This window comes from Stigmatopora argus, chromosome 9 (genome assembly GCF_051989625.1).
Source record: "Stigmatopora argus isolate UIUO_Sarg chromosome 9, RoL_Sarg_1.0, whole genome shotgun sequence".
Classification (NCBI taxonomy): Eukaryota; Metazoa; Chordata; class Actinopteri; order Syngnathiformes; family Syngnathidae; genus Stigmatopora; species Stigmatopora argus.
Genome location: NC_135395.1, coordinates 3,207,751 through 3,235,181, shown reverse-complemented (window position 1 = coordinate 3,235,181; position 27,431 = coordinate 3,207,751). Strand labels below are relative to the sequence as shown.

At 42.7% G+C, this 27,431-nt stretch overlaps 1 protein-coding gene across 1 annotated transcript in view; it reads left to right on the top strand.

The window, feature by feature from the left end:
* Positions 1 to 540: 540 nt before the first annotated feature.
* Positions 541 to 27,431, top strand: part of LOC144082538 (ephrin-B1-like) — a 70,962-nt gene continuing 44,071 nt past the window's right edge. The window contains exon 1 of the mRNA XM_077609768.1: positions 541 to 1,426. Coding sequence (XP_077465894.1) covers positions 1,311 to 1,426 — 116 coding nt within the window. The 5' untranslated portion in view covers positions 541 to 1,310. The remainder of the gene's footprint in view (positions 1,427 to 27,431) is intronic.

Sequence of the window (27,431 nt, the reverse complement as noted above, 5' to 3'; positions counted from 1 at the left end):
GGAGGATAAGTTCTCATGCAGTTCATTATCCCAAAAGGGGACAACTCGAAAAGAGATCCAAAGAGGCCATTAATCACCATTGCCTTCAAAGAAGAGAAAGAATGGACCAGAATAACTGCCACTGTAATCCTATAGTCACGAAGAAATATTCCAAACACTCCGACTGATACAAATTTAGACGTTTTGTTTACATAGAAATGATAGTCACTCGGTTAGATTTATTTCAGCGTCAACGTTGGCGATATGTTTACGGGGCGATGTTAAAGGGATATTCCGGCGTCTTGTGATTTATAGAGGCCAGAGTTTAAAAGTCCACCGGGCTGTCACAAGCAACGGTTTCGCTATGACGAAAACTCATAGCAAAGTCCGTTTTAATTTAGGTCGAGAGCTGCTGGTGGTTGTGGGGGGCGAGGGGGGTGGTGAGCAGCCCCCCCTCGGTCTCCTCTGGACGGATGCCATCACTTCCTGCTATCCAGTTGGAACCAAGCGACGTGATTGGTTGGTACGCGCGTTGGGCGGGTCCTAATCACTGCTCGCTCGAGCTCGTGTTACAGTCAGGCTGGAGCAGCCGGTGTGAGTGCGACTCGGACACGGCGCAAACAAAATCCACCGGCATGGAAGCAAGCGGTTGGATTCACTGAGCGAGCAGATTTTGCCTTTCTCATTTTAATTTGACACAAATTTCTTTCTTTAAAAAAAAAAAAAATCTTATCATTATTTTTTTAATTTGGATCCAGGAGCGTGTCCGATTCGGAGCGCAGATCCGCCGGGGACGCACGCCGAGCAACCCCTGGAGACCGGAGGGATATTTACAATAGAAACTCAATTCAATCGCAATAAGAAAAGCCGCGAGTGACAGCGCACCCGGGGATGACTTGGAGATCTCGGACCCCCAGCCGGACTTGTGACTGATGGATGGATGTGGAGGTAGCGACAGGTATCAATAGACTGAGCGAGAGGAACAGCCATCTGATTGGACGCCCCCTGCCGTGAAACCTGCCTTTTATTTTTTTTGCAATTCGCTTCTTTCGTCGAGAAGGTCGCTCGCTGCTTTTGCGTCAGACGCAGGCCACCGGGGACACTTGTCACCCACCTAAAGACAGGGTTCAGTCAAGGACACTGGGCCTGGACTAGAATTCACCAAATTGGCCACAAGGACATGTATATGATAGCCAGGTCACATGCTCCAGACTGACCGACGCTCATCTTCCCAGAGGCCCATATTCTCCTAAAGACTGTCCATTCTGGGCTTCCTGTCCCAATTTACTCTCACTTTGTGTGTGTCAGTGTGTTAGTGTACATTCAGCAGCATGGCAGGACTGGGCTGTTGGAAGTATTACCTCTGGATCTTTATCTTGATGTGTAGAACGCTGCTACTTTCAGCCAAATCTCTGGAGGCCATCGTTTGGAACTCGCAAAATTCCAGGTAAGTGTCCAACTTTCATTTATTTCTGACTCTTCGAGTGCATGCATAATGAAGGAATCCTGTAAAAAAAAAAAACTTGCCAATTGTTAATCTTGGTGTAACTGTTCTGTGAAATCTGACAATTATTTACAGCTGAAGCTAAATATTGGTAATTGTTTTTGGCCTTGATTAATTTCAACCACAATCTACACGCTGACTCATTATAAACATAATCTTACTCCAGGCGCCATGATAAATGCTTCATTATAATGAATTGTAACATCCACCTTTACACGCTACATTAAAAACATTTTGGTTCCAATCAAGGCGATGTAGGAGTTCTTTAAAAAAAAAAAAATCTCACTCACTTCCCACCAATTGTAATCAACAGGATCTGGAATCAAACTAATGCGTCAGCACACAAATGGAAAGGGAGAAACTGGCTAAATGGATCAAGTTTGGTCCAGGTGTTCTGAACACTAACTCCTGGGTGGTTAGCTTTGCACCCTTGCACACTGATCCATAGAAATGTGTGAGACTGTGGTTTCAGATAGCAAGGGAATAAGTGTTTTAACCACTTGGGAGATGAAGTGGGCCAGGTTGACGTTTGGGTCGTCAATTCAGAGAAATCCGCCATTAGGATTAGGTTCTCCGATGCAAGCACCTGGGAAAAGTTCCTATTATTGGTCTCATTCTCAAAACACGGCAACGCGAGTCCAGACTGCTTCTAATGAAATACGTTCTGGTAGCAATTATCACCCATTGAGTCTCGACTCCTGTGTTTGCGTGGTGTTGAATCGCACGCGCCGAGTGTGGAAATTTAGTCAAAAGAAACAAAAACCAAAAATAGCCTCTGTATTTGTGTGCTTGGAGGGAGAGCGTTGACCTTCAGCAGTGACTGAGGCCAGAATTTATTTATCCCTTAAATGCCACATGTCATAAGAGCTTGTTGTGGAGCCAGTGGGTAGAAGGAATATTAGTTCTGTTCATTGGTGTATTTATATACTACGTACAGAATGTATACAGAATGTGCGTGAGGTCAGAGTCGGACCCTGATGGCCGCACGACAACCCGTCACTTTTTTATTTGTCCGCGCCCTCAGAAGCAATAATCCCGGTCCGATACGTTAAAGACATTATAACAGCCTCAGTTGGGTCTAGACAAATACAAAAGGGCGACATTTATTACATTTATTGATTTATTGTTGATGTCACCTGAAGGGAATAGCTTCAAAACTAGCCGTGCTGCTTTAGGGAGTCAAAGATTATTCTTCCATCTGTTTTTTCACTCTGCTTCATGTCAATTCCCCACACTGACCAAATATTTCATAAAGTTCACGGTGGAACAATAAGGCGCTCGGTAAAGTGTTAGCAACCCCCCCCCCCCCCCCCCCAATCTAATTATTCTGCTGCTGTGTGCTTTGAAAACAATAGACAATTATCTTGCCGTTTGCAGGCTCGGCAATAACAACACACAAACCTGTTTTTCTTCTGCAACATATCCGTCAGCGGGCTGTCTGATGGCCAATAAAAAAAAGGAATACATGCGCGGCAATCAGCATTGCTTGTATTTTTCGTAAATCCATCTGTGTCAAGGCCTATACCAGCCTTCTGCGATAACACGGCAATGTACTATACAGTACACTATCAGGTGACCTATCTGGATTTATGATGTCTTACTTTCTCTTCCCAGTTTGGGGAGAACTGCTGCCTCGGCTAATAAATTAATACAGCCTTCTGCTTGCACACTGTTCCACGTAGACACCAAATATAACAATACCAGCACCTCCCCACAGGCCATGAGTTATGAGCCCATGTATAGGAAAGCAGTTGGGCTGGCCCTGTTATTTTTATTTAGGTGTGTGCCTACGTTTATGTTCACATTGCTGCTGCTGCTCCATTAGTTATAGATTTTAATGTGTTAGAAGTCTGGCGCCCGTCTTATCAATAGCTGAAGTCCACTTAATTGATTTTTTTCCCTTCAGCGTTTGAACAGGAAGATACATCAAGACAAAAGTGCTTTGTATGAAAGAGTCAGACTTTTACTTCAAGATAGAGAGGCTAATCAATGCTGTGATCATTAAAAACTTTTCTGGATTCAATTGCTTTGTAGATTAATCACGTCTCGAGGCAATGGAGGGGAAAGCCTGAGCATTGCTTTGGCCGAGTCAGCGGGGGGCCTGTTAGTAACGTGTCGAATAGATTGCAGTCACATCTTCTAGGAAAAGTTGAGATTGAATGCTGGCATCGAGACAGGTGTTCAACATTCAGCGAGAATTTTGCCCGTCTCATTTGAAGTAGCATAAACGGCGTATGGAAAACAAATACAGCTTTTTCCTGACTGTAAATGTATTCATAGTGTGTCTGGGCCATGCTAGAGTAGGAATTATGTTTTTTTCCCCCTCCTCGTTGTGCATTTTTTGCCTGGTGCGACTTTTGTGTGATTTATAGTCCCTAAAATACGGTGATAGTTAATTGATCATTTACTAACTCACTTTGGGTCAGATACGTAGTTAATTTAATTTGAGCCAAAGTGGGGGGAATCTGGGCAGAAGAAGGTTGAATGCTTCAACTCATGGCTGGCAAAAATTAAATAAATAAATAAAAACCAAAAGGACTGTTACATTTGATCAGAGCAAATCGGATTAGCTCTCATTTAGCTGAGTGGGATTACTCCGGAAAATGTCACTTTGTTATGACTGATCACGTCCTGTCAGTATGGCCGAAACTCCCGCATACACACACTGCACCTAGGAATTCTTCAGCGATGTCAATTTAATGATAATCTGACAAGGTTGCTGCGAGTGGCTCCTGCACGTCCTCTAGGGACCCCCATCCCCCGAGCTAATATTTACCTCATGACCCGCCGTCACAGTGGCGTGTTTGCCGCAGCTCGGGAAGCAAACAGCGCGATGGGAGAGGTTGGCGAACATTCTCGTACGCCTCGGAAATAAGTAAGTAAGACGACGGCTGCAGGCCGGCCAACAATATGGCGCGCCGGCGTTGAACTTGCAATCCGCCGAGGCTTGGGAACAGATATTTTGGCCTCTGACTTTTGAAGGTCGCAAAAATAAAAGCAGCACAAGGGAGGTTTTCGTGTCGATAAGGGTCAACACTCAACACACCTCTCTTGCCGCGAGTCTCTTCTCGTGCAATGTTGCTGTCTATTGACTTTAGTTGGCTTCAGTTTACTGCTTTCGTTTAGAGCACATGTGTCAAAGTGGCGGCCCGGGGGCCAAATCTGGCCCGCCGCATCATTTTGTGTGGCCCGGGAAAGTAAATTATGAGTGCAGACTTTCTGTTTTAGGATCAAATTAAAATGAAGAGTATAGATGTATATTAAATTTCCTGATCCCCCCCCCCTTTTAAATCAATAATTGTAATTTTTAAATCATTTTTTTCTGTGTTTTTAGTTCAAAAATCATTTTGTAAAATCTAAAAATATTTAAAAAAGCTAAAATAAACATTGTTTTAGATCTATAAAAAACTGAATATTCAGGGCTTTTAATCCAGTTCTTTTCATCCATTTATTAAAAAAAATAATCTAAATATTATATCTAAAATGGTCCGGCCCGCATGAAATCAAGTTCACGTTAATGTGGCCCGCAAACCAACCCAAGTTTGACACCCTTGGTTTAGACTTTAGAGCATGTTTTTTGACTATTGTGAAGGGGAAAATAGCATTTGGAGCATGTAAAAAATGCTGGTAATTTAGTTGTTGGCTGTCTCCTCAGGTAGAAATTCTATTCAATGTTCTGTTTTTTCTGCCTTAATTAGCTAGATAAGGGAAAGGAGGAAAATGCTTTTACAACGAGGCAATTAGTTTTAAGGACCTTGTCGTCTTAACTTTTTTTTCTAACCAACGTCTCTTATCAAAGCCACACCGGAATATCTTCCTCTCGAGCTGATCCATGTTCACAATGTTCCTGTGTACAGACATTTAAATGACAAAAAACAGAAAAACAGAAAAACAACCTCACTGACTAACTCCGAAACTGCCGTAACCCGTTGAACAAGAAGCAAAAGCAGCCCAAGCTCGGGAACGGGATTCGTTTGCTGGCGTGAAGCACTCCCTTTTGCCGCTGGCTGTGGTGCGGGTCACTGCTGAGAGGGTCAGAGGCCTGCTTGGCCCCTTTATCCCTGCGATATGCACCTTGGCGCCCCCACCTCACTCTTTAGACTCTGATTGTGTTTCCCTCTGATAGAGATCTTATTACACGCAGAGAGGACTTAGAGCCTGAGCCCCATTCCGGGAGCCGGACAGCGGCCCCGCGACCAATAAGAAATACTTTTCCCAAAGCAACTGCCGTAAAGGCACCCTGTGTCTCAGTATGACGACAGCTGCGTTTGCTTTTATGTGCGTGCACTTCTGCGTGGACATGTCTGTTGTTTCAGGGCCGCGGAACGAACGACACAGACACCTGGGTCCAGAAAAGGAGTAGCAGCTCCTCGGGATATTTTGGGGAAAAAAATGTTTTCTTTTCCCTCATGGTTTCAATCCAGATGGAGTCACTTTATCCGCTGGCGGTTTGGCTGCCGCGTCACTGAAAACTGATCATACTGATTTTCTGTGCTATTGATGAATCATTTCTGTTTATTCAAGCAGTTGCACATTCCCCAGCTCAGTTCGGATCAACTTGGTTCTCTGAAATGAGTTGCATTTGCAAGACATTTTATATATAATATACAAATATATATATATATATATATATATATATATATATATATATATATATATATATATATATATATATATATATATATATATATATATATATATATATATATATATATATATATATATATATATATATATATATATATATATATATATATATATATATATATATATATATATATATATATATATATATATATATTTATATTTATATTTATATTTATATTTTACCTCCCTCTTGTTCACTGCACATACGCCATGTGTTCCCACCCGGCCAACATGACATGAGCTACAGTTGGATTTCTTTGAAGACATATTATAGGACCGATTCACAACTGGAACAACAGCTGAATGTAATAAATGACTCGGAAAGACAGACCTCTGCAGGCATGATTCAACGCAGATTAATTACTTGATGGACAGAACATTAATTGAAATGATCAAGCGCCAAAACTAAAGTCATTCATGATTTTTATACGTCTGTCTCGCCGTCCCTCAAGCACACACATTGACTTTTTTTTTTACATTTAATACTAACAGCTTTGTCAGTCACATTCAGTTCCTAGTAAAAACATTTTGATCTTTTTATGAAGAAAAAAAACACTAACATTTTACACCATTGTTGTCAAACTAGCGGCCTGGGGGCTGGATCTAGCCCACCACATCATTTGGTGTGGCCCGCAAAAGTGAATCATGTTCTATCAACTTCATATTTTTCTGAAAAATATTATGTCTATGAAACGTCTGTCTCCTTGCAGAAAGATCAAGGACTCCAGATATTGGAAAATATTCACTGTTGCTTTTTTTATTTAAACAGAAGTAACTTCAAAGATCAAAACTACAAAATATGGAGAATATTATCAGTTTTCCCATTTTTATATAAAATAAATAAATTAAAAACTAAATAAACAAGTGGTTATCATTTCCTTTTTTGTTTCTTTTTATTAAATTATATAAATCAATAAAAGATGAAACTATGTAGAGCCTAATAAATAAAATGGAGAATCCCAATATTTTTCCTTTTTAATTAATAAAAGAAAACAAGTGAGAAATTTATGTTTATTTACCCACAATTTTTTTTAAAGAATTTTGAAAGTTTGAGGTCAACAAAGTGTCTCAAAAGGCTTCATTTACTAATCAATTTTGTGATCAATTTATCGTGGCAGCTCCACATTCACTACCAATGACGGCGCGAGACGTCAAATCCAATTTGACCGTCAAATTAATAAATATTCATCCAGTCAAAATTGCTTGGACATTTAGCGTTGTCCATGGCAGCCAAATTAGTTAACTATTCGAATGGGTTGGCCGACATAATGGCCATCCGTAAGAGACCATTACTCCAATGTTAAATATAACTGTCACTTGGGTGATAATTGTGATTTGTGGTATGCTTACATTTAAATCAACAGATGCCCTAAATGCAGACATCTTAAATATTTGGAACAGCAATAACATGGCACTTTAGAATCCCCTAAATGACCATTATAGAAACTCCAAGCCCTTACACTGGCGCACTTCTCAGTTGGCTGTTGAATTTCGCACATAAAACTACACCTCAACTCTTTACAATCGCTCACATTATTGAGAAGGTAGAACGACCATTAAAAAAACCTGCCAATTTGCTTTAATTGCACTGCGAGGGCCACTTGGAACGCCTAAAGTCAGTACAATTTCTGCTACTGTGCAAGTTCACACTCTCGGTAAAGAAAACACGATGGCCGCATGTGAAAGGGGCGAGTGTAAGCTTATGGCAGGCAGCAAACGAGCGCTTGAGAACGTCGCCTGGCTATTGTTCTTTGTTCAGCCACAGTAGAACATTAAGGAAGTGTGAGGAGTGTGCCAGTTTGCCCCCGTGAAAGTGTCGAGGAAGAGCGTGGAGTGGCTCAACAGTGGCTGCCTTTACAGGAGGCTGTTGGTTAGCAAACGGCCTTCATTAGACAGGAGCCGGGCTGGCACGGAGTGGGTGGAAGTTCCCATCGGCCTCGTCGGTGCCAATCTCCCTCGGAACGTTTCTACCCGTCTCCCGGTCTTTGCTCGGCCTGAATTAATTGAAAATGTTGGTATGCGGAGTTACAGGAAGTAGGGAGAAAGTTGAATACGCAAAGTCGTCCTTTGTTTGCCATTTTAATTCTTTTACATAGGCGCAGATGAAAATGAAGGGGATTAAGCGGCAGAGGAAAGGAAGCTAATATAGAGCGTTGAAACACAGCCCTGGGCTCAACCACACATCCTTTCAGACTGGCGCACAGCTCCCAGATTACTTCCATGTGTCAGTACGAGGTGGAAGGCGAGGGAATAAAGAAGCAGGGGGACACGGGGAGAGAAGTTGAGCGATTGAAAAGCGAGGGGCTTTGGATTGCTGGAGATCAGCGCTAGTGTTGGACAGTGGAACGGATCTGGGTGACAGCCATCTCTAAAACCATTACCCCCGCGGCTCCGACTGGAGAACTCGTAACCTCCTCATTCGGTCTGACTTCATCGACTTTCCGAGAGAGAGCCCGTCCGTCTGTGAAGCCGAGGCAGACCTCATCAGACGGCAGGGCAGGGCCGGCAATTTTCGCAGCCAGCCACGCACTGCACGTCCTCCCAGACGTCACCGCTCGCCGTTGGCCCGCGGGCGGGGACGGATGTGTTTTCCTCCACTTTACGGCACCGCAAATACCTTTGTGGGGACGCTGGTATTCAGTGCTCTTGGACTTGAGGGGAATTGGAATTGCGGCGGCCAGGGAGGAAACATTGGAAGGACAAATTGTTTTCGAAAATGTTAACTTACATGGCCCTTCTCAGAAAAGTCGAACAGTCATTGGAAAGTACTTTTTTTTTTAACCTTTGGAAACACTGTAGCTTTTTTTTCAAGGTTGGCGAGGTGTGAAAAAGGGGACTCGACACTTTTTATTTGAAGGAATTAAGGGAGCTTTTTCCAAAATGCACACAAAGATAAAATGAAAAGGTCATGCTGAAAGACATTAGTCCAGTGTTATGCTGCTAAGTCATTTAAATCACTTACATTTATCAAAGAATTAATTCAGAACAGAACAGATGAAACTTTCTTATATGAACTATGATTAATAGGTTTTCTACAGTTATCAGCACCAACAAGGTATTTCTTTGCCTAAAAATACACGAGATAGTGTAAAAAAATAGATTTTTAAAATTTAGAAATACATTTTAAAGAGTTTTAAATAGTAAACACCCAACCAAAAGGAATTTCCATACATCTAATACTCCAGACATTGACTCAAAAACACTAAAACCACAGTGATACAGTATATTTAACTAAATCCCAGTCCACAAAAAGTCATTTTTTTTATAACCAAGGTCATCTCCGACAATTATTGGGTGGCAGTAAAGATAATCCTGACCGTTATCTTGAGGTGTGGGTGTGTCAGGATTTTGTACTCTTCCAAAAACACTCAAAAATGTCAATGTTTATGATGAAAAATGTTGGTGCGTGCGTGTGGTCAACACGAAAGATTGTGATGTCGTCAAACAAATGCTAGTCAGGAAGTGAACAGAGGCTTGTGCTGTTGTCAACAACTTCAACAGGTTGTTTGTTGGAAAATATTGGTTGTTTGGGAAATACTGCAATAACGAATATATGATTAAATAAATATCTCAATATTTATCATTAGTGTCATTTTAAAGACAAAATGTCAATGCGGATGTTGCTTTAAGTGTCAATAGAGAAATGGTAAAGTGATCGTGATCATCCTGCATAGAACTTTTCTGGGTACTTGTGCGCTCTTGAAGAGAAAGAGAAAGTAATTAGCAGCAAAGTACTTCGACTTCAGATGTGACTGTAAGTATTGGAAGACTGAATGAATCATGGCCGCGCCAAACGAGCTCTGAACATCTCATCAATGATCATCATGGAGCTCTTTGTTCACTGTTATGAGTACACTAATGGAGTGGCAGTGTAATTGAATGGAGTGGTAAGATAATAGAATGATGGAATGATAAAGTCATGGAATAGCATGGTATAGCAGTCTGCTTTTCCCAATGGATCCCCCTCAGTAAAGTGTCTCGGCTTCGTAGATGGGTGGTCTGCGATAGCCGCCTTCCCCTGCAACACACACACACACACACACACACACACACACTCGCACATACACTCGTGTTAATTATAAAGCATCATAATCCATCTATGGCATACAGAGGCAGAACATGGAGACTATTAGGGAGAGCATGGAAATGGCACAGTGTATAATCCTCAGGACTTTGCCACCATTAGGCTCTCCAGGCCCCTGAGCAAAAAAAAAGTCATTCCTCCAGTAATTTAGCTGCTGTCCTCTCTTTCGCCCTCTCGATGTTTTCTCATTTTCCCTTCCGTTACAAACAACTGCAGCCTTTGAGTTTGTGTGTGTGTGTGTGTGTGTGTGTGTGTGTGTGTGTGTGTGTGTGTGAGTTACATCTATGTGAGTGTATGTATGCATGCTTCTGTTAACCCATTCTGCCAAGTCTCGGCTCAGCTTTTTCTAAGCAAACTCCCAGCATGGGGGCGCTCCCCCTTGTGTTAGTGAGGTTTTAGAAGAAAAGGGCTATGGGACTCCCGCCGATCCCAGGCCCGGGCCCGGCCCCTTTACCCGCGTGGGCCGGTCCTGGGATTTGCTGCGCGCCGGGGCTCTGTGTGGCAGCTGTGACTGACGCTTCAATCGGCGCTCCCCGGGACACCGCAGCGCAAGGCCGCATTCCCTTTCACACCTCGGAAACGGCAGAGAAAGACAATTACACACAAATTCTGCAACCTCCTCCTCTCGGGCTCCCACAAGCATACATCTGTGATGCATGCCCGTTTAGCACATGGATGAGATAAATCTCTCAAGTCATCTCTCGACAACAGTCCTTCTTTTGAAGAATCGGCAAATTAGTTTAGACGTCCGGGTCGCCTGTGTGCAATTTGACCAAAGTTGCTGTTGTTTAGTTTATGCCTTGAATTGTCTGCGTTTTGAGTAAACAGTATAACTCAGCTATTTCCTTTGAAAGTCCCTGGGTATTTAGAAAATGTAAGTAATGGAAAAAACATTTGAGCCTTAAAGTGGAAGTAATGCTATCATGTATGGATTGTCAGCAAATTGAGTTTGTCTCTGGCCTGTTGGAGCAGAGACTCGTGAGCCAGCAGGATTTAAGTCTCTTAATTGAATTATTTTGATTGCCAACTTGATTGATGGAGTCAGATGTGGAACGTTTTCCTTGAGTTTTTGTCCAACTAATTCTTCTTGCAATGCCGCCAGAGCAGACAGATACAATAGGAACCTGCTATCAATCACAAAGACAACCCAGAGCGTTTTGTTTAGAAAGAAACGGGCCTGCCGCGAGGTCCGAGTTCCATAAGGCTTCCAGACAACATAAAACCAACAATGACATCAGATAGCAGGGCACTCTAAAGTCTAATCTTCCCATGATGCCATGCTAAAACTCCAGAAAGACCAACGGTGGGGAAAATGTTTTATTTATTTATTTTTTTGAAATGCCCCAGGGCTGAACTTCCACTCACGGTCTTTAGTGCTCAGTGTTTTTGTGTGTGTGCGTCCTTGTACGTTGGGAGACTGAATGGAGATGTCACTGTCAGACTCAGGCTTCCTCGTGAATCCGCTCCAGAACGGCCATATTGGCAGCTGTGTGTGTTGAGTGAGAGAGCGTGTCGGGGGTCTGGTGCCCCCTATTCCTCCATAACACCCACCACCCCCTCACCTCCCTCGCCAAGTTCTTATGGCGGTGATTGCCGCGCAGTGGGGCACACGTCTATATTTCATCCTATTCCTATGAAGGAAGCTGCTTCATCTCGTGCACATGTGCTTCTCATTAGATGGGTGTTTATTCTCCCCCATGATGTGCACGACCGTGGAAGCCTCTCATCGCCACTATATTGGAAATAGCAGTGAAGGCCCTGCTAAAGCAAACACAATATCTTCCATCCTTGCACCCGCCAAATGTAGTACGTCGACGTTTTACACCCAAACTTGTTCCCTTGACTTGCCTGACTCAACTGTGATAGTAATGTAAACCTTGATTTCGAATAGTTGTCATATTATGTGGCGCTCTCCCTGAAGTCTTCTTTTCTTCTGCACTGAAAACTTTGACTACTTTTAACTGTTCTGCTCATCTGTCTCCCACTGTGCAACATGACAGGCTGCACCACCACATCACTCCTCCACTCTTCTGTCTTTGAGATAAAAGTGTTTCGCTGCAGATGGTCCCTTCATCCATGCTGGGTCTGGCCCGTGTTGCTGATTTTTGTAACTCCTTTGCTGCATTTTCTCGTGTATTTACCGTTCTTTCCGGACTATAAGTTGTTTTTTTGGGGGGAAAGTCTGGCTAGGTCTGTTACTTATACACATCTTTTTTTTCCCAGATGGACAGTCATGAGAAAGGCGCTCTAGTTTAACCAAACAAAAAAAATCGTGAATTGGAAGATATCGTTTTTTTAAATCTTTCGGGGCAAATTAATAATTATGTTATGTTGGCAGACACCTATTGAGTGTTCAGCATTTTATTACTTTTACTATCATGCATATTTGTTCTATTTTCATTCATTTTCCGACCCACTTATCCTCACAGGGGTTGTGGGGGGTGACATGCAAACTCCACACAGTGAGGACCCACCTGGGGTCGAACCTTCGACCCTAGAACTGTGGGGGTGACGCGCTAACCACTTGAACACCTGGCCGCCTTTGTTCTTCTATTTGTTCATAAGATAGAATTCCCCTCAAAATGTGATTTCTACTCCAGTTCAACCTTCTATATATTTTTCCTCCTGATTGTGTAGTTTTTAATTGGTGCGACTTAAAATCAGTGACGGATAGTCCTTAAAATTCTGCGCGATCGCTATCCCTTTTCTTTGTGTATGCGTAATCTATTTCGAAAATGATAAAACTGTTTGTAAACACATCTATTGTGGGGGAGACTCCGGTGCTTGTAGTTTAATATCCTGCTGTTGCCCTGCTCCGGAATGGAGTGGCGTGATTCCAGTTGACGGCCCACAGGAGGACACCAAATATAGTGGACTGATGCGCCCTTTGCAAAATGAAACGGCAGCGAAAAGGGAAATGATTTCTCTCCTATTGGAATGACTGCAGCAGTCGCTTCAAAGCAGCATATCTGGCTGAGGCTTTAAGCGGCCTTCCCTCCGCATTAGACGTGCGTTCCGTGATGAGCCTTTGAAGGGAGTGAGGATTCCTGGCGGCAAGATTGTGCTCCACGGGCGTCGGGGTTCAACCTCTGCGAGATTGCGCCCCCACACCACTGGTCTAAGAGTAAACACGTTGACCCGAAAGCTGCAATGTGACAACCAAACAGCTGTCGAGTTACGTTTGAATGTACAAGGGGACTCGTCTCGTAACAGAAGGTGGCGTGGATGCAGCGCGCGCTCAAGAGTCAGCTGTGGTTGGTTTGCGGAGATTAACATTTAAGTGCACGCTACAGATGGCGGTAATAACGACCAGATAGCCCTTGTAATAGAGATGGCCCAGTACGTAATGGCTTCCTAAAACAACACATGGAGCATCTTTACGAGGCCGTGATCCACCCAACTATCGCGGCGCAGACGAATGGTGTGAATGTGAATCGCGTGGTTTCAAATAAGCTATTCATTTCATTTTAATAGCGACAGCCTGCATCTTGCCTGCTTAGTGTTATCAGACTACAGCAGTCGGGCCATCCGCCCCTTTTGCATTCACTCTTAATGAGCCTAATGATGTGTGTCTGTGATTGCATCAGTCAATTTGGCGTTCAATAAGGCCTCAAGAAACCCACTGACATATAATGTATGTCTGCTGGGATAAGATCTCCCATCCAAAGGAGACAAGAAAGATCAACTATAATTTGTCTGGAATTGGCTAGGACATGTGTAACTGTCTCTTACTATCACGATTTGAGAGTAAACAGAAAATAGACCTGTCACTCAAATGATCTGATAAGAAGCTTCTTCTAAGACACCAAAGGCAGCTGTTTATCAAAAATAGTCTCCTAGTTTGAACTAAGGATGTCCCAATGCTCATTTTTTGTCTTCCGATTTTTTTCCAGCAATGTTTTGCCAATACCGAACCGATGTCCACATTTTTAATCCATAAAAAATATGGCTAGTATTATTTTTAGTATCAAAGTGAGCCCTAGTGCTACCTCCTCCATACATACTCTGTTTACACGATGCTCTGTTACCATTCACCATCTGTATTTTCCAAAGAGAAATTGTCACACTCAGCAGACATGTTTGCCAACTGCTTGGATTTACTGCAGTCAAAAAGCTCAACGGCACTGAAAACACTGACTGTCCAAAAATAGTCGTATCGGGCGCCGATATTGAGTATCGGATAGGGACATCACTAGGTAGAACACTATCTCTCATGTGGAATTAATCCCTTTACTAGATTTTATTTTTATCACGTCAAGAAATTCGCCTGAAAGTATTTTTTTAGTTTAGCTCCTTGACGTAATTTATGAGCGCCACAGATTTGAACCCATGCTTTCTTTATTTGTATAGTTGCCCCTTTCTACCAAAATAGGTCCCTTCCCACAATAAAAAATAGTGAGCAAATACCCTTGTGAGTGTGATAAAAGCCCCTTCTATTATAAAGCACAGAGCATTTGATTGATCTGTCCCTCGGTCTTGATCCCTGGGCTCGGCTGATTAAACCTATCCATCAGCTTCTCTTATCAGCGTACTCGCAGATCGACCGCAGGACACTGAACTAAACCCCCTCGTATTGTTGTAACACAGAAAAAGTCAAAGGCTAAGGACGCGAAGGGAGAGGTTTACCAGAACTCTTCTCTTCAAGGCCAGAACAAAGCCAAAAAAAAAAAGAAAAGTCATTACGTTGTTTTAAAGAAATGGCCTCTGTTAAAAGGGGTTTTAGATAAGTATCTGTCATGGGTGGCACACTTAGCTGCTGCACATATTGGAATAACCTTTTGGAAGAGGTTGAACAGCAGCACTGCACAATGTGACAAGAGTGTTTCCCCTCTAGAGGGAAATCAGAAAGTAATGTTTCCTGTCCACGGTGTCAGCTCGCTACGAGTGACGTGACCCCGCACCTGCTCAACACTCACACACACACATCACACAGATAATAATGTCTCTTTCACTGACAGCCTGTCATTCACACGCCTGTGCATGCACGCACACACTCGTGCAAAGGCAGGTATTTGCTTGAAAATGAGGCCAGACAGTCACTGTTATGTATCATCCAAATCATTTGCAAGTCAAATAGCCAGTTTTATAAGACGTGCCAGTTATTTTCTGAAATACATTTCAATTTTCCACCGTCTGAGTGAGTGTTAAAGCAAATACATCCGGGCTACTCAAATTGGAATGATTGCATGTCACTTTGCTCTCATTTACGCCCGCACATCAACTCCCATCATGTTGTCAAGTAAATGAAAACATGCCGTAAAAGCCTGCAGATGGGCTTTTATGACTTTTTAAAGGGCTGTTTTGAAAAAAGATAAAGCCACTGGCATTGATTTTGCAGCGAAAAAGCAAATAATTTTACAAGGCCTTCAAAAGATAACGATCATATTACGGCTCGCATTGGCACGTTCAAATCAGATAGCATTGACACGGCAAGACAACATGCTTCCTCACAATCTAAACACTTAGTTGGAATCTGATGTTGACAGGAAATGGTTTACCGAAATCAAGCCGCAGCGTGCCTCGCAGGGGCAAGTGGGAACCTGCCAGTCATTTCGCGACCAGGGGGGCACAGCGTGTGAACTTTCTCCCAACGCTAGACTGCATGGCACTTTCATTAACCTGGAAGCCCAACTAATCTCTTAGCCGATTCATTTAGCCCCCCGAGAACTCCCTTGTATTAATATCCTCTCTGTGTCTGCTCGTGGGACGCAAAAGGAGTGTAGCCATGGCGATGATTGTGTCATTATTTTGCAGTCAGATGAGTGATATCCCAGAGGGCCGAAGCCGGGTTGTCCAGGCCGGTTGAGAGGGACTGATTAGAATTGCAAATATCCGCCAAGTGTTGTGTTTATTGTGCGTCTCAATATTGGAGACAATCAGGCGAATCAAAGCCCTCAGCTGGAGAGATGGGACTGAGGCACGGTGGGCCTCTCTGCTTGGCACCGCGTCCTCGCCGCTTCCTCCTCTCCCCTTTTCTGCTCTCCTCGCAGCTCCATCACCGGGTCTGAAGCACGTAGACGTAGCTGGAGAAAGACGAGGGGATGCGGAAGGAGCCACTAAATCTTGCGCGCTCAATCATTCGCGACGTGGACGCCCTCTCACGGGGCTCGGAAATATTAAACACGTTTTATGATAATGAAAGCTCCGGCAATAGTCATAAATATCCCTGGCAAAGTGCTATAGGAATTTAATGTCTTGTACATTTGCTCCGAACACAAATTTGTCATTGATTTCATCGCTTTCGGAATCATTACAGGCATAATTATCAGCTTTTCATCAGTAGAATTTCTTTTCCACTCCTCAGAGGCTTTCTCGCATTAAGGAAAATTGAATGAGTACACATACAGACAGTATAAAGGGTTTGAAACACCTGCATGCAGTTCTGGGAAGGGATCCTATTGGCAGGGTGCCCTTGTTATGTTGGGTGACTGGCGGTGGTGCAAAGCGCCCCTGGCAAATCACTTGTGAATGGTTCTTCTTCAACGATTGGCCATTAGCTTATTATTGACTCAGTGTTTGTACTCAATTCCAGCAAATCCATCTAAAAGCCATCCAGTGGTCTTGTGTGAGTCAGGATGCTGCTGTTTCAATTCCAACTGTAATTACGCCTGTCAGTTGTTCCTTTCTGGGCCCTTTCTTTATCGTTTTGCCTAGGCTTGTTAGGATAACAAAAAAAGCATACAACTATTGTGATAAGGTACCATCATGGAACCCCCCAAGCTGGAATAATATTACCACCCGATGGTGCAGTGGTTCTTCCGCCTGACTTCGGCAGTCTCAGTTCATTCCCACTTGTTGGCGGTGTGATTGTGGTTATCAGTTTCATTATGCCCTGCAATTGGCTGGGAACCCTCTCAGGGTTTCCCATACTTACTGCCCACAGTTGGCTGGGATAGGCTCCAGCACCCCCCATGACCCTTGTGAGGAAAAGCGGTATGAAACGCGAGTGAATGCCATTATTATAATAAGTAAGTCGCAGGATACTTGAAAGTCAAGAAAAATTAGATTTGGTGATTTGATGAGCCATCTACCTTAAATATGAAATAGTATCTGTTTCATATGTTTATTGGCGAAACTGTCGCAAGTTGGACTAGATCGATGCCAAAATATGCAGAAATATACACCATTATTCTCCACATGGTCTGTTTTTTTCTCTACTGTGAATTCCTTTTAGGGCTTGGGAGTTTTAAGATCGAGATTGTAGATGGAAAAAAAAATCAAAGTTGATCTCGGTGATTTTCCGTGACATATTTAAATGACCATTATTGTCTGGATAGAAACTGACTACATTGGCAGATTTTTAACAGTTCCTTAAATAGAGTCAGACCAAGCCATTTACTTTAATTTCTACCAAGTAAACTGTTACAGTAATTCCACATGACAAAGAAAATTTTGAAAATGCATTAACATTCAAAATTTCCCTCCACGTAATGCTAACATCCAATCCAATATGGCATTCAAGCGCTAATAAGAATTAAAGATATTAACTTCCCAAAATAATAAGCATTAACAAACACTAATGCAAATCATATGAGAAAAACAATGCATTCGTTTTTGCTTTTCCTTTAAAAAATAATAATCTTAGGCAAGTGACAAAAAAAACAACGGTAATGAATGTTAACAACATGTAGTATAACCGCCCTGAAAAACGAAATCACCAGTTTATATATCTGATGATCAAGGCGATATAGTAATTATTGTTACTGGCTAGTCTAGCTATTGCTGGCTTGCAAAAGAATGTGTGTGCATACAAGTGCTCGTGCAAGAACATTTGTCAGAGTATATAGGCACATACATGACCCTGGAAATATAGAGGATAAGACCTCAGGTCATACATGATCCTCTTATAGCCCTGCATGACCAGTCCCAACAGGCATGTTGAGGCCCAGGTATGGGCATGTGAGCAGGTATGGCTACAGGGACCTGACTGTTCCAAATACGTTTCATTGCTCTACTTCTGCTTCGGGTCAACTGAAAAGTGAAGAGAATTATGTTTCCATGGTGTAGAAATGGCGCAGATTCGCAGCGAGTCAAGAGGTCAACATACGACTCGTGTTTGACGTGATATGATCAAGGTTTAGCAGCCGTGAAGCACAACAGTACGTAACTGTAGCTTTTGAGGCTTGTGGCCTGTTTTGTGCCTTTTGAGTTTGACAAGCAGTCGAAGAGCGAGTTTTAGAATTTTCTCAAGTCCGTGTGTGCGCGGCGCGCCAGCAGAAAAGAAGAGACTGAGAGGGAGAATTGTGTCGGATCGCAGACGTGGCGGGTTTGCAAGTGTGTGAAACCGAGGCGGGAGTTCATGAGGTGACATCTCGTCAGCTGTTTGACTTTTCCCGTTTTCCCAGGGAGGCACTTTTAAGAACAATGCTGACTTGGATTAAGCCACCAACAAGCGACAATTCAATGCCACAAAACGCTACTGTTTGCCGTCCGCCGGAATCATTGGCGTCATTTAAGATTACAGGCGAGGGAAATGTGTGAGAGACAAGCCTGCATATGTATCGCAGTTACATATCTGCTCGGCGATCAGACTCATCCAGCCATCAATCTCCTAGTCTTTCACACAATAGCAGGAATATATTAAAAATAGTGTCATGAAGAAAAGGGCACGTACCAAGATAAATATTGTCGCTCCCTCCCTTTTGCTGCCGTCCCCACATTCAAAGAAGAACAATGAAAGCACTGTATTTTGAACTTTACTCTTTGCTATTTTATATCTGTCTATGGTACAATGAACCTGATTGCTTCTGTGCAACTTGCCTTCCCTTAGTTATTAAAAGTAAACTGAGTTTATTGAATGAAAGCAAAGCAATCTACCACAGAGTAATATAACATGTGTTTGAGAGATTTTCTTAGGGTCCAATTAAGCTCATTTTTTGGTCAATTTTCCAAAACCCAACAGTATAAAAAACATTATGCGTTAGAGGTGGAAAAGCAGGAATTACCAGCATTTAAAAAACTGAACTTTGTTTGTTAATCAAACTCTCAATTAACATTAATTTGAATGTGATTACGTAATTCTAAACACAACCACACCCATGTTTGATAAGGGAGTGCATACTAAATGGCCTGCTTTAATGTTGATCCCCTCATTAAGGGAATTATGGCCGACATTATTTATCTTGCTCTCACTTTTTTATATCACAAAAATGTGGAAAAATGCAGAGACCTTTTTAGTATCTATAATATTGCTTTATTGGTCATTGTTTGAATCTTCATACATTAATAAAAACAACTTCTAAAATGATAAACTAATACCACACACTAATCCAATCAAATTAGGCAACGCCAACTTGAAATTGCAGCATTTCTGTCTTTTTCCGCAAAGTTAGCCTCATTATTCAGTCTTAAAACTCTGATCCCATGTGTTTAAATGAGCCATGCTGAGATAGCAGTGTAATTGTCAAAAATTGAATTTAACCATGACTGGCTCCATTGAAGCCCAAAACAATTAAAATAGCACAAAGCTGTGTGTGGCTGTGTATGAGTGTATGCGCTTTTATTAGTACAGCGATGTGCTGATTAGGTTGCATCATTAAACGGCTGGTCGCTAAGAGATGTTTTGTTTATAACAGAGTGTAAAATGGCTGCTGGTTACTCGCCTATGCCGCCTGCTTGGCTTTGATAATGGCTATGATTCTTCTCCCTCCCAGTTTCTTCCCTCAAGTGCGAGTGAAATGCAATCTTTTTGGAGTGGGAGATGCTATTGTTCGTCTGGGAGGTCTTCTTGCTCACTTCCCTCATGCTCTGCTCCGAGCTGATTACAACCTCACGTACACGTCCAGCTTTAGACTCGGGCTCTGAAGCGCTTGTTGCTTGGGGGTCCATCCCTGTGTGACTATCAAGTAAACCTTCTCGAAAAAGATCGCTCTCCTTCTCTCTCTTTCACTCAGTTAAGACACCAGCTCTCCCACTTCCTACACGGGTGTCGGGAAGGCGAGCACAGAGCTGCTCAGACATGTTCGGGCACACATAGATCTACAAAGACAGTCGCACATTCAGTGGGTTCTAGCCAGACGGGTTTTGGCAGCCACTGTAGACTGGGCCTGTGGAGAGATCTTTACGGAGCAAGCAGAGCCCATCTGTGGCTGCTCCTCGGGGATGGAAGGCAGCTGGCTTTATGTGTGTGCGTGAGAGAGAAAATGTGGGATGACCAAGCTAATGTGTGTGGAGCACAGAAGTAGCCCAGAAGGAGACTAAACTTGAAGAGACAAGGCTTTTGCATGAAATAACCACGAATACGGTGAAGATATGATCCTGAAGGAACTACAAAGAGAGAAAATCCGAGTCACTTTGTCGACTTTTATTAATTACAAATGGACTCGTGGAGATTTTTTTATTTTAATTAAAAAGAAAAATGTTGTTTCAAAACAAGTCAAAGTAAAGGTCTGGCTTTGATTTTTTAATTTAAGAGTGCTGGGATTACAACACAAAAGAGCTCAAGGTTGCAGGTGGTTTGTTGTATGAGAATGTCAGCCGACACACAATAGTATGCTAGGTTACAGCTGTGTTTTCATTATGATAGTGACTTTACAGATACATTTACTACTGCGATTGCGTGGGACACTGATGGACTCCATGGACTAATTATAAATACAGCATTGTAGCAGGACCATTTTGACCTTGGACGATAGGAAGGGTCAAAGCTGGACTGGTTACCAACCAATTGCAGAAGGCCTAACTTGAACTAAAGTAGAAAAAAATCTTCTAGGAACCTAATAGGCATGCTTATGGATTTTTTGCATGACTAAAAACCCACGCAGGATAAGATATAACCTCCACACAGGAAGGACAGAATATAGATTTGGACCCCTAAACTCAGAATTATGATGCGGATGTACTAACCACTCGTCCACCACACTGCTATTCTGTTATGCGTTCCATATAAATGTCGTACTTTGGCTGCCTTAGCTCAATAAGTCATATTTATTACTTTTTTGGTGCAACAGAATACGCTCGTCCTATTTAATTAATTTTGGAGCTAATGCAGACTTTGCTATTCAATCACAAACTGGATAGGTTCGGCCAAAACAAACATCTGGCTTTCACGAAAGAATAAATGTGATGGCTCATCTATTTATGTTCAGAAATTGGTAACAGCATGTTTAAAAATTTGTGGTTTCATAATTCAAAAACAATGCCAAATGTTCAATTTTTCTTTCCAGTGGAACGGGGAAGTTTGGTGGTTTTGCAACGTTGGAATCTTTTGTTTTTCGTTCGAATAAATAAACGTGCATTTGCGTGACTGCACATTTGTTTCTTCCAAAATGGAAGTATTCAGGGTCAAAGGTCGCCTCTCGCACTCCTGATGGATGATAAGTGGAGACACGGCAAGCGAGGGAGACTCCCGGCCTCCTCGCTGTCACCGATACCGACAATGACGTTCAATCATTACCGCACGCGGGCCGTGTTTAACTGGTCTGCTCTTAGAGAGGGATGGGCTCGGCTGGGTGGAAAACCACAGAAGCCATGAGGGGAAACAGATTATCCTCTTCGGACTCCGTAATGACTCCTGACACTCGTCTCGCTCAGCAGTTCTTCTCAGCCTGTTGGGTGTACAAACCGGTCGGCTTGTTTCCTCCTTGTGGCAAGGCCATCTGGGTGTCATCTTGTTAGCTCATTACGACGCCACGCGAGCCCCCGTGTGACAGTGATAGAGCGCGAGAGTGTACCGAGCTTGTCCGACGAAGATGGGAGGTGTGCGCGTGTACGTCGAAGATTGTCGATGTGCAACTGCTATGAGTCACACAGAAACGCATATACTCTGCGTGCTATCTTGTTAACTAACTCAAACGTGTGTGTGTGTATGCCTATGTGAGAGAAGAGGAAGGGTGTTTGACTTCACACGTACAAAAGCATCTCTCCGCAGGGTGGAAAGCAAATCATCTCTTTCTATTCATTTACGCTTACCAGTTTCTGTGATCACATCTCACCCATAATGCAGTTCCGCCGCTTAGTCGAGCCTACAGCAGGGATCCAATCGTTCCTGCTATTCTAAACAATTCCGGAGACGTTTGGGGTTTTGTTTTCTTGAATTTGAGGATGCTTGCCTGCTTGTGCACTCCCGTAGAGGTGACGTGTTTACTGAGTTCATCGTGAGGAAATTTGCGTGTGTATGTTCCGAGTTGCGTGTTTATATATGTGTATGACTGTGTTTGTAGTTCATGGGAACATCTACCCCTTCACTAGTCTGACATTATCCAGTTATGCATACAAGCTATTAAGTTGAATTTCTGGTCACAAGCTCGATGACCAGTATGCTTTCATAAGACGGCGAACGTTGGCGCGAGGCGCTTTTGTGACGAGCGGCTCCCAGAACTCTGAGGCGTCCACTTCAAGCTTCCTGACAGCTTTACCATGCATGTCTCACTCCCTAATACGAAATGATCACACCAAGTCAACAACTCTCGATGGATCTTAACCACACTTGATGAGTGGAGACAGTTCACACACCACATCTTGAATTCTTCCATTGTGTGAGCTTTAATCTGTCTTTAGTGACTCTCTTAACAGTTTTCGACTGTAACAACCCGGAATAAATGCTTTTTATGCAGACTTTAAGTTGCACTTTTTACATAGTTTTGCCGGTCCTGGGACTTAGGACCTGTGAGACTTGTGTATGTTTTTTTTCCCCCCGCCTTCATTTTTCATTTTTTGGCTGCCGCGATTTATACTCCAGTGTGAATTATTTTCCAAAAAATACAATACATTGCTGGTGGAGGAAAAAGGCTTAATTCTTTGTCACTCAAAAATAAGAAAGTCTTTGGCCTCAGAAGCATCATTTCAAATCGGTCTATGTGCTTGATTAAATGAACATATGGTCTTCCATAAATCGGAACTCTACAACAATGGATTATTGTATAAAATTATTGTACACATCATTGCACTATGTGAGGTGTCTCAACTGATAATGTGCAGGGCGGGAGTTAGAAGACACACTGATTGTGCGTGTGAGAAAGAAATGATAATTAAGTAGGGAAGACTTTTCCTGGTGCGATAATTACCGAACAAACTGACAGGGAGAGGAATGGAGTACCTGGTGTGGTGTTGATTGCATTTCTATGTGTGTGTTTTCTCACTCTTGTGTTCATTTTAAAGGTCACGCAATAGTCCTGAGTCCATGTTGAAGAGCCCTTTATCGTGATGGTTTTTCTTCCTATACTGTACCTGCATGGGAGCTGTTGGCTGATAACCCTTTAGATGTGTTGTTGTGGAGAATTGATTTTTATTGATATGTGTGACATACTCCTGCTGCTTCTCAGGAGGAACAAATCAATTAAATGCCCTTTTGTTGGTATTGAGTTGTTCGGCCTCTTCCTCTCCCGTTCCTGTTTTCGGGTTCATCCATTCAAGCGGCGAAGGATGCTTGCCAGCACGGCAGTCGGGACGCGGGGCTGAGTTGACTGGACGGGGGCGGGAGGATGAGGGCTGGTTGAGGCTCCGTGAGGGGTTCTGAGTGGGTCTTCATGTGGGCGGCGTTTCATACGAAAGTCGGCGAGGGCACGGCAAGTGAATAGGGGTGTCTGAGAAGGTCCAGGATGCACCCCGCGGTGCTTTTGTGCACGCTCACACCCGTGTGTGTATGGGAAAATGGGAAGGGTGAAGCATATGTGAGATCATGTGCTCATATTCACCATTGGAATGTAAAAAAATATGTTTCTTGGGGGGTTTGGAGGCAGGGGTCGGCTCCTTTCAGCTGCTTGGTTGTTTTCTGTTCTCTCTGCTGTGCTGTTTGTGTAAGCTCTTTACAGGATTGAGCTCACACTAGAGCCGTCCAGATGAAACAAAATCAACCTTGTTTGGGTTGATAGAAAAACAATTCTTTTTATTTTGCTTGGTACAGGAAGATCTTTCCAATTTCGCATCAGGGAATAGAGCCGGTCTCACAGTGAGGGTTTCTTCCTCCCTGCCCCAATCAACTTAAGTTTCTATCTGCATGATTGTTGTTCCTCTCTTTTAAAGTCTCTCGACATCCTGAATGAAAGATTCAATTCAACTCCCCCTTTTCGAACCAATCTCCCTTTTGACCTCTTCAAAAGTACAATAATCTTTAGTCCCACATCCCCTCCTCTTCAATGCGTGGCTGTTTGTAGCAAAGGAGTGCTGCTGATTAACCCAGCTGAGAAACAAACGCAAGACAAAGTCACAGCCCCACCAGTTTAGTTTCACATCCTGGACGCGAGATGGCATGCAGCTTGCCAAGTGGAGGGCTAAACACTAATTGCTGCCCTATTTCTTTTATGTTGCTTCTTTCCCATCTGCGATGGCGCTTCCAGACCTCCGCAGCAGCCAGAGCCTCATTATAGCAGACCGTTGACAAAAGCTGGGAAACAGAAGCAGGATAGCAATCTAACCGCCGACTATAAGACACGCTCAGAAAATTGAATCAATGACATGGGCGGGTTTGTGATTAAATCCTTGAAGGATATTAAGACATTCAGATTTTGGAAATCTTAATTATTCATCAAAAAGGTTGTGGCTATCTTTGATACCCGAACAAATGGTTTGTAGAAATGAGAAACGGGACGTGGTTATGCGCTTCAACTGATGGCCTTTTGAACGAGTACGCTTGCGGAAGCGATATCTGTTCAAAGGATAACAAAGACCCTACTTGTGGAGTGAAACAATTCCAGGTCTAATCATGATAGTCTTTCTTTTCACCTCTCTGGTTTCACACTTGTTTGTCTGCTTTTTTGTGTCTGTACTGTGAGGGCAAGTGGGGTAGGGGGATGTAATGAGAGAAATGTTGAAGAGGTGAATGGGCGAAAGGATAAAGCAATAGAGGATGGGATCGGCGAGAGAAATAAAGAAGAGAGTGCGTGAGAGATGGGAAGGCGGGGAGTAGATGAGATGGTCAGCAACAAAGCCCAATGTTGCCATGGGAACATGTTTATGCCTCACTGATGAATCTTGTAGATCCAATTAGAGACTGATTGTGTCCATGTCTTCATAGACTCACACACGTGAATTTGGGGATATTGTCTACGCACACACACGTATGCACTTGAAAGTCGGGTGTTGCTGTTGAAATGAAGAAATTGTTCAAAGACATTGGACAATGGATTTCCTGCATTCTCGTTCTTATAGCTCCCTCAATTAGCCCGCACCCTCGCCACAGACTCACAAGCAGCGCATAAAAGCACCTCACCGTCCAAGTTTGTGCTCTCATATTTTCCAAAAAGAAAACATAAACAGAACTAAGCTATAGTTGGATGCGGCAGTGTTGGACTATTTTTTTTTTTCAATTCCTTTTTGCATTCATCCTTTCATGTGATGGAAGACATTTATTTGGTAATGACTTACTAAGAAGGATGCTCATGAATGGTGAAAGGCTTTAATCCGATCATGTCCATTTTCATGGGGAGTTAACCCACGCAAATGTGACTTTTATGGAATTGTTTTTTTTTTAAATTTAATTTTGACAATGGCTGACTTTCTGCCCGTGTTTACCCCAAACTAAGGCATATTCCCAACAAATAGTACTCACAGGCTCCTGTTGTTAATATTGAAAGAACTCTCGCCAGCCCATCTGAAGTGTCAGATATTTAGTAAGCCATGATGAAATACGGAATCTAGATAAAGTGAGATTATGCTCTCAGAGAGAGAGACAGTGAGGGCCCCGGCCCCTGATGCCTTGTTAAAATGTGAGGGATCAGAAATAACAACAAATGCATTGCACACAGCTAAATCCTGCTTAAATCCGCTGGCATGGGCAGATCTTGCAGATAGGCTCGCTGCTGTGCTCACTGTCTGCGACCACGACACACACACACACACTCAAACATATACACACACACACACACACATACATACACACACATACGCGCACACACACACACCCGTGGTCAGTCCGGCTGTCTGGGTTAATGCTTGGCTAACTGGGACAGCAGAGCTGAAACATGTTGACATTTTAAGCCTCAAACAAGTCCAGAACAATGATTCAGTCCAGTCTGACCCCCCGTGCCCCCATCCCATCAGACCGCAAACTCAGCCCATTTTGCAGAAAACTATTTCACACACACACACACACACACACACACACATTCGCACCCACGCTGACCTGCATAAAGACAAACACCACTGCCCAAACACACTGCAATTCCTGCCTGCGGACCCCCTGCCCCCACCCATCACACACACATGCGTACATACTCGTCTCCTGTTCACAAGCTTTTGAGAATAAAAGAGAATAGAATCTGATCTGATTGAGTTGGCAGAAGCGAGCGAGGTGGAGTGGTACAGTAAGGCCAAATGGATTATCTTAATCCCCTAGCAGATGATCAGTCAGTGGGAAGATGAACCAGGAAGCCTGACCCCGCACAGTTTGTGTCTTTATAGCCAGACCTCTGTCGTCAAATAGATATCCTGTTGTAACTGGCCGTACGTAAAAGTATATGTGAAGCTGAAACACAAAAATGACAGCAGTCGATTCATGATAAAATGTAACATCTGATACACATTTCTGAAATAGCAATTTTACTTAGATTACTCATACCTTTTAAATTATTAACCAATATTGAATGACTGTACTGAACATGGAGCTGTGCAATTAATTCAAATTTAAACTTCATTATTTCTCCACTCTGGAATAAATTGTTTGTGATTATGACTTTTAAAATGTGCGATCTGGTGCACAAGTGGAAATATTTCAACAATGATAATGAAGCAACCCTGGCATTTTTTAAATAAAAATGTTTCTAATTATAAAACATTCACCAAATACTTACGTTTATTAATGTTCCTGAAAAATATGAGTAAAATTACCATTATTTTAAAGTGTCTATTTAGGGAACTAATGGTGAATTCCCATCTATATTGGGTACTTTTAGGTAATTATTCTAATTTATTCTAAAATGACAAAATATGAATTGAAAAGTTAAATTATGCGCTGCTTACATAATGTATTTTTGAAAAGTATTACAGCAAAATTTGCATTGCATACAGGATTAAACAAATGATAGAAAACAGGCTTTTATTTTAAATCTTTTCAAGTGTTTGCATTCTAAGTCCTATCTTGTAAAATATTTCTAGAAAATTATAAAATCCATCCGCTGGTCTTCAGTCTTCAGGGCACAAAGTCACTGAATTCCAGTTGACGTTTTTTATGTGCCTTCAGCTTCTTATCCTTTTTATGACCATCATTTTGAATGTGGTTATGTTGTTTCCTCCCTTATAAACATTTGGTATGTTTTATTTCAAACCTGCGTATATGGGATG